Source organism: Notolepis coatsorum (assembly GCF_963971535.1).
Source record: "Notolepis coatsorum genome assembly, contig: SCAFFOLD_1084, whole genome shotgun sequence".
NCBI classification, from domain to species: domain Eukaryota; kingdom Metazoa; phylum Chordata; class Actinopteri; order Aulopiformes; family Paralepididae; genus Notolepis; species Notolepis coatsorum.
Genome location: NW_028173846.1, coordinates 8,182 through 20,484, shown reverse-complemented (window position 1 = coordinate 20,484; position 12,303 = coordinate 8,182). Strand labels below are relative to the sequence as shown.

At 49.5% G+C, this 12,303-nt stretch overlaps 1 protein-coding gene across 1 annotated transcript in view; it reads right to left on the bottom strand.

The window, feature by feature from the left end:
* Positions 1-11,938, bottom strand: part of LOC311247693 (spectrin beta chain, non-erythrocytic 5-like) — a gene marked incomplete at both ends in the record, with an annotated part of 59,959 nt that extends 48,021 nt beyond the window's left edge. Inside the window, 2 exons of the mRNA XM_084338702.1 lie at positions 1,336-1,488; positions 11,789-11,938. Coding sequence (XP_084194828.1) covers positions 1,336-1,488; positions 11,789-11,938 — 303 coding nt within the window. The remainder of the gene's footprint in view (positions 1-1,335; positions 1,489-11,788) is intronic.
* Between the last annotated feature and the right edge of the window lie 365 nt (positions 11,939-12,303).

The following is a 12,303-nucleotide window of genomic DNA, read 5'->3' as shown; positions in this document are numbered from 1 at the left end:
GGCAAATTTTGGCCAATCATAGTCGACCATCCAAATCCTTAGTCGGGGACAGCCCTAAAACATTCCCAGCAAGGCCTCGAAGTCGAAGGAGGGGGGGTTTTTCCCTGCTGCTGTGAGTGATTTTAGTTCACTCCAAAAAAGAACAGCGCAGATGATGTTCTGTGTGCGAGTTGAGCGATAATGGTTCAGCAGGCAGCGGCGAAACGCTGGCATGCTCGGGAGAAGCTGGAGGTAGAGCGTGACCTGACCTACATCTTCTGCAATAAAAAGGGCTTGTACTCCAGTCAGTCATCGTTCTGGCCCGGACCTCTCCTCGCAGGATCTTTCCATTCCATAATTGAATGATATGGCAGCGTGTTTTATAAACGCTGGCTTCGGGCTTTGGTGAATTGTTGGGGATATACCCTTAAGGCTCTGCCAAGCATGGCCGGTAAAGATTGTGAGAGTGAGTTAGCTCATAGTCATAAAGTTTCTCGGAGGACGGCCGCTGATCCGGGATCAGGAGCTAAGACAAGTGGGGGGGGGGTTCCGAACCTTTTCACACCAGCTGATCCAGGATCAGGAATCAAGACAACGGGGGGTTTTATGAATGAATGAATGAATGAATGAATGAATGAATGAATGAATGAATGAATGAATGAATGAATGAATGAATGAATGAATGGGTTCTGAACCTATTCACATCAGGGACCACAAACAGATAGTGCTATGGATTTCAACCTGAAGATATCAGCTTAACACGATTGGTCAACTATATTACACGAATATAAAGTTAGTTAAACTATATTACACAAATATGAAGATAGGTAGACTATATTACACAAATAAAAGGGTTGGTAAACAACATCACATGATTAAAAAGTTTGGTAAACTACATTATGAATCACATTCATAAACACTCTCACACCCCTTGACCCAGACTGATCCTAAAGAAATACTGATCCTAAAGAAATACTCCTTCTCTGAGGTGAGCACCTCAGATACTCTGTTGTAAACTCCGCCCCATTGTATATTGTATCTTGGTTATTTATTATTTTTATTATTTTTTATTTAATTTTATTATTATTATTATAATTTATTCATTTTTTTTTTTTTTACTTTCTTTTTGCCTGTTTTCGTTTAGTTTTTGTCTTTGTTGTTTTTTTGTTGTTCCTGGTCAATTTCAGTCCTGTCCGTGTCTCGTCATGTATCATAAAAGCAACAAAAAAAAATAAGAATCATGGTGATGTGTTAAATATTGATAAACAACCTTTGCTTCTCTGTACCACCTATGTGTTTCACCAATAAAAGATATATATAATATAAAAACTGAATCTGGGTGGAGCAGGCACTCACCCTGAAGCCCAGCTGCTCCGAGGCCTGCAGCAGGACGGCAGCGTTCCTCTGGTGCCTCCTCCGTAGCTCCTCCCACAGCACCTCCAGCTGGGACAGGAACTGCTCGATCTTGGCACTGCCCGGGTGCTGGGCACGGACCAACCCGCGGCCCTCCTGGAGAACCGGGGAGAGGGGGGGGGGATGGAACCGATGATGTGATAATGCGATGATGATGATGACTAATGACTAGGCGCCGCGTCACGGAACCCTAGGGTGACGCGGCGAGGAAGAACAGTGTCATGGAAGAAGTGAGCCTTGGACGTATCTGCTGGGTCTTAACCCTTTCACTACCACTCTACAGACGGTTAACCCTTTCACTACCACACTACAGAAGGGTAACCCTTTCACTACCACTCTACAGACGGTTAACCCTTTCACTACCACACTACAGACGGTTAACCCTTTCACTACCACACTACAGAAGGGTAACCCTTTCACTACCACTCTACAGACGGTTAACCCTTTCACTACCACACTACAGACGGTTAACCCTTTCACTACCACACTACAGAAGGTTAACCCTTCACTACCACACTACAGAAGGTTAACCTTTCACTACCACACTACAGAAGGTTAACCTTTCACTACCACACTACAGAAGGTTAACCTTTCACTGCCACACTACAGAAGGTTAACCCTTTCACTACCACACTACAGAAGGTTAACCTTTCACTACCACACTACAGAAGGTTAACCCTTTCACTACCACACTACAGAAGGGTTAACCTTTCACTACCACACTACAGACGGGTTAACCCTTTCACTACCACACTACAGACGGATTAACCCTTTCACTACCACACTACAGACGGGTTAACCCTTTCACTGTGACAATACAGAAGATTAACCCTTTCACTACCACACTACAGAAGGTTAACCTTTCACTACCACACTACAGAAGGTTCTGTTTCATTAGGGGCTCTGCTTGGCATCACTACTGCACTATCTCGCGTACGTGCACGCGTACTGAATAAACCACAAATGTACCTCTAATACCAGTATTAGTCTGACCACACCCCTCATCAGCTTACCTTCATAAGCAGGTGTGTGGTCACCTGCTCTCCTCCTTCTCGCTTTCACCACAAGGAAGAAGTGCCTCGGTAGATTCCCACACTTGACACCATGATGGAAGAAAGGTTTAGGAGCAGCTTTGGGAAACAAGGATACGTTGACATCATATCTTTATTTTCTCTCTCACTATTTTCGAGAAAATACGGCGATATTGTCTTCGTACTGGAGTGTCTGGAAGATGATGATCATTCTAAAAACCCTCCACCGGTTTTCGTATTGGGAGCACGCCGCTGCATGCTTCTCAACTGCAGTTCCTTGCTGTGTTTGTTGGGGTGAAACCTGTCAGGCCACAGCTGAACTGTCGGACATGCCGCTGTTGTGAGAAGCGGTGCGTTCCAGGTTGGGTGAGTAGTGTTTGCTGGCGGGCTCCACTTGTCTGTTAGTGCTATGGGGGCTACTTGACAAAGTTTATGGAAACCGGCCCCAGGCTAGGGTCCTTTGTTCAGCCACCTAGGCGACAGAAGACCTTGGTCTGAAGACCATTATAGTTTTAACTAGTGGGCCGCGACCATTGACACTGGTGATCCCTGTGTGTTCTGGACGAGTGGATTCTCTCTGTCACCGTGTTAAGGCCCCATCTTTCATATCCAAATGAGAGTATTCCTTCACGAGGGGATATGTGCATGTAATGTGCGATAGCGGCAGATTCATGTTCAAAGTCAGCTACACAGGCCAGTTGGTACTGTGCTGATTCCGTCGGATGTGGTAAAGTCACCGTTGTGAAGCGGTGTTGACATCTTGTTTTCTCTTTTCTCTTAAAAAGTGAGGAGAGGTTCAGAACGGCGGCCTGTCTGGGTGAGTGTTATGTCATTGTTTACATGTTCATAGCTTACGGTTAGCCAGTCAGCTGTTAACTGCTGCGTTAGCCTGCTGGATCGCTGCATGGCCTGCTTAGGGCCTTCTATTAGCCAGTCAGCTGTTAGCTGCGGGGCTAGCATGTCGTGGTCGCTAGGTAACGTTAGCTTGCTGCTATGGCCATGGCCTGGCGCGGGGTAGCTTAGCTTCTCGCGCGCCGCCGTGAGCTCGCTTCTGATCGCGTGCGTCGTTAGATCGGCGTCTCGCGAGCGGAAGCAGTAGCACCCGAACGGTTGGAGCGGCCGTTAGCTTGATAGCTTTTCTGTTGAACGTGCTTTGATTTTAACATGTTTTACACTCTTGACTACGACGTCATCCTTGACAGGGGATGTTTCGTCGACCCTGCCCTGAGCCAGGACGGCGAGGTTGCATCAACAGAGGACTGTAGTGCGGGTTGGAGCGGTGACGCTGCCCAGTTCGGACAACACAGGAGCGGCTGTGTTTCCTACGGTGTCTGTGACTGCACTTCACTGATCTGCGTTCCGGGTAGGAACGGGGTTGCTGTGATGGCTGCCTTTCTGATCGCTCCGACGAGACTGTGCTTTATTTTGTTAATTTTTATAGTATTAGGAGTTTTATTTGCACCAACTGTTGGTGCATTATATGTGTATGACCGTCAGTCAATCATTGACATTGGATTAAGAAAAACTTACCGTTTGGATTGCTCTCTGGATCGGATCGCTGAACAGCAGAAATGGCCTGCCGAGATCCTTTGTTATGCCGGCCACGGACAAAAGCCGCCGCGAAGACGAGGAAAGAGAGCCGGGGTCCGGAACAGACTGAGGTCCAAACGACACAGAACCACATTGCCCAGCATATTGTTGGCCAATGTGCAATCGATAGGAAACAAATTGGACGACATCAGAGCAAGGATCCAATTCCAGAGGGACATTCGGGATTGTAACGTCCTCTGTTTCACAGAAACTTGGCTGAGTCCAGATGTCCCGAATCATGCAATAGAACCGGCAGACCACTTCTTCGTTCTACGAAAAGACCGGACGGCATTAGAGTCACTAAAGAAGAAAGGAGGCGGCATCGCCTTCATGATAAACAAGGAGTGGTGCGATTTAGGCAACACAAAAGAAATGTCTAACCACTGCTCCCCAGACCTGGAGTTTATCACGATAAAATGTCGACCCTTCTTCCTCCCAAGAGAGTTAACGTCCATCATCCTCATCGGAGTGTACATTCCACCACACGCGAACACTGAGGTCGCACTTTCAAAACTTCACGACGAGGTAAACAAACTCCAGGCAGCTAACGTTGACGCGGCCATTTTGGTCTTGGGGGATTTCAACAGCGCGCGTCTTAAAAAGGTGCTGCCGAATTTCTATCAGCATGTGACCTGTCCCACCAGAGGCGAGAACATATTAGACCATGTATACTCGCAATTTAAGAATGGGTACAAGTCACAGGCTCTTAGTCCATTCGGTAAAAGCGATCACGCAGCAATTTTTCTTTTGCCTAAGTACAAACAGTGTCTCAAGCGAACGCCGGTGGTCTCGCGAGAGGTTAAGCGTTGGACCGTGACGTCAGTAGAGTCACTCCAAGCAGTGCTGGGAAGCACAGAATGGAGTGTACTCCGTGATAACACAGCCAATATTAACGAATACACCGAAACGGTGATTGACTATGTCTGTACTCAGGTAGAAGTAATAATCCCCACCACCAAAATTAATATCTACCCAAACCAAAAGCCCTGGGTAGACAAATCCGTCCGTGAGGCTCTGAAAGTGCGCACATCAGCATACAACACCGGGCTGGTGACAGGCAACATGGAAGAACACAAGATGGCAAGATACAACGTCAGGAGAGCAGTAATAGAGGCAAAACGGCGTTACAAGGATAAAGTTGAACTTCAGTTTGAACAGGCTGACTCTAGAGGCATGTGGCAGGGCCTCAGAACAATGACAGACTACAAAGGAACCCCCCTCAAACTGAACAGTGACATCTCCTTAGCAAATGATCTCAACTCCTTCTATGCGAGGTTTGAGGCTGTGAATAACAACACCAGCCTACAAACCACGGCAATGGGGGGGGGGGGGTCTGCTGATGGAGACTCAGTGTTCAGGGTAACAGAGCATGAGGTGAGACGGATCTTTAAAAAAGTGGATATCAGGAAGGCAGCAGGACCGGACGGCATCCCCGGCCGCGTCCTAAAAGTCTGTGCCGACCAACTGGCCCCGGTATTCACTGACATCTTCAACCTGTCCTTGGAACAGGCCGTCATCCCCACCTGTCTGAAGAAGTCCACCATCATCCCTGTACCCAAAAAATCTACGCCCGCTTGCCTCAACGACTACCGCCCTGTAGCCCTCACCTCCATAGCCATGAAGTGCTTTGAGAAGCTAGTGAAGGGCTACATCTGTTCCTCCCTCCCAATCAACCTGGACCCTCTGCAATTTGCATATCGCCCCAACAGGTCCACGGAGGACGCCATAGCCCATGTGCTGCACACAGCAGCATCACATCTGGACAAGAGGAAGGGGAACTATGTGAGAATGCTGTTCATCGACTACAGCTCAGCATTCAATACCATAGTCCCCTCCAAACTCATAGCCAAGCTCAGGGACCTGGGCTTGAACTATGACCTGTGCCAGTGGGTCCTGGACTTCCTGACGGGCAGACCCCAGGTGGTAAGAGCCGGCAACTGCACCTCCTCATCCATCACGCTCAACATAGGGGCCCCCCAGGGCTGTGTTCTGAGCCCCCTCCTCTACTCCCTGTACACACATGACTGCGTAGCACAGCGGAACAACAACACCATCATCAAATTTGCTGATGACACAGTAGTGGTGGGCCTGATCTCTGCCAACGACGAAAGGGCCTACCTGGAAGAGGTAGAGAACCTGTCACAGTGGTGTCAGGAGAACTGCCTCTCCCTGAACGTCAGCAAAACAAAAGAGATGATTGTGGACTTCAGGAGGTCGGGGGTCAAGGACTACAGCCCCCTCAGCATCGACGGGGCACCAGTTGAGAGAGTGAACAGTTTCAAGTACCTCGGAGCCCACATATCCGAGGACTTGACATGGACCACACACATTGACAGTGTTGTGAAGAAGGCACGACAACGCCTCTACTTCCTCAGGCGCCTAAGGAAGTTCCAAGTCAGTCAGAAGATCCTTAGGAACTTCTACTCATGTACAATAGAGAGCATCCTGACCGGCAACATCACCTCCTGGTTTGGGAATAGCACTGCACAAGACCGTAGCAGACTACAAAGAGTGACACGTTCAGCCGAACGCACAATTAGAGGGGGGCTTCCCACCCTCCAGAACATTTACAACAAGCGGTGCAAGGGGAAGGCTAAGAGAATTATTAAGGACTCGAGCCACCCGAACAACTGCCTCTTTGAACTGCTGCCGTCAGGCAAGCGATACCGGAGTCTTATGGCGAGCACAGAAAGACTCAGAAGGAGCTTCTATCCCCAGGCCATCAGGCTGCTAAACGAACAATAATCGCTAAACGAACAATAATCACTATGCAACAACCATCAAATGCACACAGCACACACACCCACACGCACACACACACTCACTCAAACAAACAACACACTGCAGCACCCACTCTCCACACTTTAGATCACACAAACACACTTACACTTTATATTTATTGATAAAGGATTTGCACTACAACTCGTACACCTACTGTGAATTGTACCTAAACTGCACCTCGTCCATTTATGCCTTGCACTATATAGTATTGTATATTAGTACACTGCACAGTATTGTATATTGTATGGTAACTACGTCTACGAACATTGTACATATGTCTAAACTGAACACTGTGACCTCTTTTTTTTTCTTCTAAATTTTACTATGTTTTTATTTCATACTTATCTTGTCATGCACAGTCTCTGGAGCGCAACAGTAAGAAGCATTTTGTACAAAAGTATTCTGTACTTCTGTATGACAACTATTAAAGAAACTTGAAACTTGAAACCTCATAACACGTCTTCTGGTTTTACTTTGCTAAATGTATTGTGAATAACGGTGTTTTTCCCAAAACGTGTGTTGCTACAATGCATTTAGGATACGTTGCGGGTTATGTGTGAGCTGTTTTTGTCACTGGCAGTTAGCTTCTCCGTGCAAACGGGATGTAATGATCTGGTTGTTGTGTGAGAAACACGGCCGTGTACTCGCAACTAAGGTAACTAACCTATGAAGCTATGCTTGGTGACAAGTGAGTAAAAGTTTAAAATGTTCTTTCTCAGACTGTAATGACAATGAACAGTGTGTTCACACATTAACAGGTTTTCCTGTTTTAACTGGCCGTATTGAGGGTAAAATAGGAGGATTGTGTTTTCCCCCCCGGTTCCCTGGGGACTTTTTCATCCTCCTGTCAGACATGTTGTGCATTAATTGTGTCTTTTGTGTGGTAGGGATACGATGTAACTCTTAGCTTGATTGCTGAGGTTGTGCTAAATCTGCTGGAGAAACTTATTTCCTAAAGGGAAATTGGTTTGGTTGCTGTCATGTGTGCTTAGCAAGGCCTGTGGTCGATACTAATCAAGAATGATGTATTCTCTCATTGTGAAAAAAACGGCGTTCCTCTGTTGAGTGTTTTTGCCATTTTTTGTAGGTGATGATGGGTTGTGTGTGTCATGTGACCTACAACTGGGTTGTACTGGCCACAGAAGCACATGTGTATGTTGGACCGGGGTTCTTAGAGCCCTCTCTATTCTGTGTTTTTCCTTAGTAAAAATCAGATAGCAGGTTAGCTCATGCGCTGTGTGGAGCTGTGAAACGCTTCATAGAGCTGACTATGACTGTGTCATATTCTCTTTTTGTCGTTACATCGTATCATGGGTGTGGGGTCGTAAAGGGGTGAACTGGTAACCTTTCCTCTCCCCATTGTTCTGTCGGTCAGGGGTACACCCCCTGTCCTTCAAGGTTCCCGTCACGTGGCGGTTCGGCACGTTACGGGGGGGGGGGGGGGGGGGGGGGGAGGGAGTTCCTGGTCCCACGGCCTGGTATATTGGGCGTGTGCACCGCAGGAATTCCCCCGCCATAGAGTACGTCACCGTGCGCGTCTCTGTTGGTAGGACTTCCGTGTGCTGTTCAGGTCCATGTGATGGATCTGTTTTCAGGGGGGGTGGTCAGGGCTCCTCCTCACCAAGCGCCTATTCAGGCCTTCTGTGAGTTCGGACTCCTTCTTCCATGTGAGGAAGCCTCCATCAGAGTACAGAGCCTTCCTCCTCAGATTGTCAAAGTGAGTGGACCCTCTAGAAGGGTCCTTTTCTATTGTATGTATATTCGATTCAATTCGTTTATTGAGTGTGTATGGGTTCAGTGCCTCTTCCCCGGAGGCCCTAAAACCAGTTTTTTACATGGCTCAAGGTGCAATATATTCTTTTCAATCTGTACAGCTCGCGTGGGAAGTCTCTCTGGGGATCCCCGTCTCTTTCCTATGGGAGGGTGGTGGGATGTAAAAATGTGAACATTTTTTACCCCGGCTGTGTAGACTGGGATACATACTGTTGATGCTTCCTTCTTTCTATTCCAGAAGTGTTGGAGTTAGGGAGTGTCACACCCCTCTTGTCGTTCCCCTGGGCGCCTTGGGGATTCAATGACAGGTCTAAATAGCCTGTTCATTGATGGGGGTGTGTCCCGACGCACGTATAGTGCTAGCTCGCTGTAAACAGGCGATTGACTGGCACGCCTTGGTTGCTTGTGTTGAAACAGCGTTTTTATAAAGCAACTGAGATGGGGGTTTTTCCTCTTCCGACGACCACATCCCATGACCTGGGTGGGTTGTCGACGGATTCTCGTTCATGTCTGGGGGATGATGACGGGATGGATCTGAACATATGTGGTGGGGTCTCACGCCCTTGGGGTGGGCCACCAGGCGCGGTTCGTCCGAACGTCTGGGTGGCGCCTTCTTTTCATGTTAAGATCAACACGCATATCTGCCCTTCTCCTGGAGTAGGCATGTCGGCGTGGTTAGGGCACGGGACTGGTTCTGGTCACGCTGGTCCAGATCAGTTGAACCCGTTGTCCGCCGGGGATGCAGATCTGCTGTTCTGGTACCCTGAGGGACTTGGGCTTTTTTCAGGGGGAAAAATGCCAGGTCGGTCTGGGTGTCACAGGGTTAAGCGCTATGGAGACCCTGGTTGGGTATGTTTTTACTCAGCACTGTCGTCATGGCTTACAGCCATGCCATTCTGTACGCGCTCGATCTCGTCGGATCTCGGCCGCTACACAGGTTGGTCCTGGTTAGTACTTGGTTGGGAGACCGCCTGGGAATACCAAGTACGGTGTGCTTAGGGGCTGGTTCTCCATTATTTTTCGCTCCTCTCTCACGCATGGCGAAGAGGGCCTGTGGGGGTGGTTTTTTGACCTCCTCTGGTGACCCTGTGCTTCCCGTACCGCCAGGCCCGGTCGAAGTGATGTTTGCGACCCGTAGGCCTGGGTTAACCCTTTTTTGAAAACTGAAACACTTGTACTGCGGTATAGCCGGTGTATACCCGCAGGTGTGTTTTGGAGTTTTTTCTTGAGGGGTTATAGGAACAACCACCGCATTGGGTAACACCGAGGTGGTTGATTCCCTGGTGTGTTGGAGCAGTGTCAACTCCCGGGTTCACCGTTTGAGGGTGCCCCTGCACGTTCATGACGTCTGCCAATCGTGTCAGCCTTCTCTGCCTCGACCCCTCTGGGTGGGGGTTTTAAATGGAGGCTTGGTCATGCAACACCGCCAGCTTACGCTCCTTCCGCCGGGGCGGCTGTGTTCAGCTGTCCCCTCTGGCGCCTGTCTCGTCCGCAGTCTCCAGGCTAGGGTTAACAGCCTGTTGCCTGGTTTTTCCCCGGTGCGCTGCCTGCTTCCGTTGGTTAACCTTTTTTGTGTGCTTACGGCCATGCTGACTGCCTGTTCTGCAGGGTCAGTGTGCCAGGCGGTGTACTATTGGGGGGACAGGGCCCGCTCGGCTTACGGCCATACCAACCTGAACACGCCCGATCTCGTCCGATCTCGGAAGCTAAGCAGGTTCTGGCCTGGTTAGTACTTGGTTGGGATACCGCCTGGGATTACCAGGTGCAGTAACTGGGGGGCCTTTGTCCGAATACGCTGGCGATGTGGGGGGCGGGGCACTACGTGCCCACCTGGTGGGGTCTTGATGCTGGCATCATGGACTTCTCCGGGCCCCCATTCCAGGGAGTCCAGTCCTTTTGGTGGGTCTGGGTCTTCCTTCGCGCTCCGCTGCTACGGCCTTGCCACGGGGTTGGGTTTGCCCTTGACCCCGTGATTCTGGGGGCAGTGACGAGGTTGTTCCTCCGTTCGTTCCCGGGTGGCATGCGGGTTGTGCGTGTGTGTAGTCGTGGGGTCAAGCCACGGTCTGCTCACCCTGTGCGTTGAGTTGCTTGAGTGCCTCTTCGCACGGTCGGGTCCGTCGCCTTCCCGTGAAGCCTCTAATAGGGGGGATACCCTCCATTAGGGGGGGTCGGGGGGGCTCGGCCCTCCCTGTTCTGATGGTTTTGGGGGGCTGTCAGCGGGGTGTATTTGTCAGCCAGCGGCTCCGCTTGGCCTCCCTTTGTGCAGTAGTGATGCCAAGCAGAGCCCCTAATGAAACAGAACGTTAGGTTATGACTATAACCAAGTTCTGTTAATTAGGGGTGACGCTTGGCATCAGACGGCCGCTGCAGCCCTTGACCTCACCTTGTGGTGAAAGCTTGGGAAGGAGGAGAGCAGGTGACCACACACCTGCTTATGAAGGTAAGCTGATGAGGGGTGTGGTCAGACTAATACTGGTATTAGAGGTACATTTGTGGTTTATTCAGTACGCGTGCACGTACGCGAGATAGTGCAGTAGTGATGCCAAGCGTCACCCCTAATTAACAGAACTTGGTTATAGTCATAACCTAACGTTAACCCTTTCACTGCCACACTACAGAAGGGTTAACCCTTTCATTGTGACAATACAGAAGGGTTAACCCTTTCACTGCCACATGGCAAACGGTTAACCCTTTCATTGTGACACTACAGCAGGTTAACCCTTTCACTGCCACACTACAGAAGGGTTAACCCTTTCATTGTGACAATACAGAAGGTTAACCCTTTCACTGCCACACACGACAAACGGTTAACCCTTTCATTGTGAGAATACAGAAGGTTAACCATTTCACTGCCACACACGACAAACGGTTAACCCTTTCATTGTGACGATACAGAAGGTTAACCCTTTCACTGCCACACACGACAAACGGTTAACCCTTTCATTGTGACAATACAGAAGGTTAACCCTTTCACTGCCACACGCAACAAACGGTTAACCCTTTCATTGTGACAATACAGAAGGGTTAACCCTTTCACTGCCACACGCGACAAACGGTTAACCCTTTCAAAGCCACACTACAGAAGGTTAACCCTTTCACTGCCACACTACAGAGACGGTTAACCGTTGTATATTGCTGCATATATCCTCTATATTGCTGCATATATTTCATATATATTATTTAACATTGACTACTCGACAGTGGGTGTTGTCCTGGTTTACCTTCTTGACCACCTCTATCCGCCCTCGGTTGGTCAGGATGTCCTGCTCCAGGGCCTCCTGACACCTCCGGGCTGCCTCTGGACCCTCCCCCCCGGCCATGGAGCACACCTGGGTGGCCATGGCAACGTTCTCCTTCAGCCAGGACAGAGTCTGCGAGGGAGGAGGAGGAGGAGGAGGAGGAGGAGGAGGAGGAGGAGGAGCAGGAGGAGGGAGGGAGGAGGAGGAGGAGGAGGAGAGGAGGAGGAGGAGGAGGAGGAGGAGGAGAGGAGGAGGAGGAGGAGGAGGAGGAGGAGGAGGAGGAGGAGGGGGAGGAGGAGGAGGAGGAGGACGGAGGAGGAGGAGGACGGAGGGATGCAGGGAGGAGAAGGTGAAGAGGGATGGAGAAGAAGGAGAGGTGTCGTAGAAGGGGTTAATAGAATATCTTGGGTACATTAATATGTTTCTGTAGTCGTAGTTGCGTCTCGCAAACCAATATGGTGCAATAGCCATAGCTGTCATTGAATGAGAATCACCTC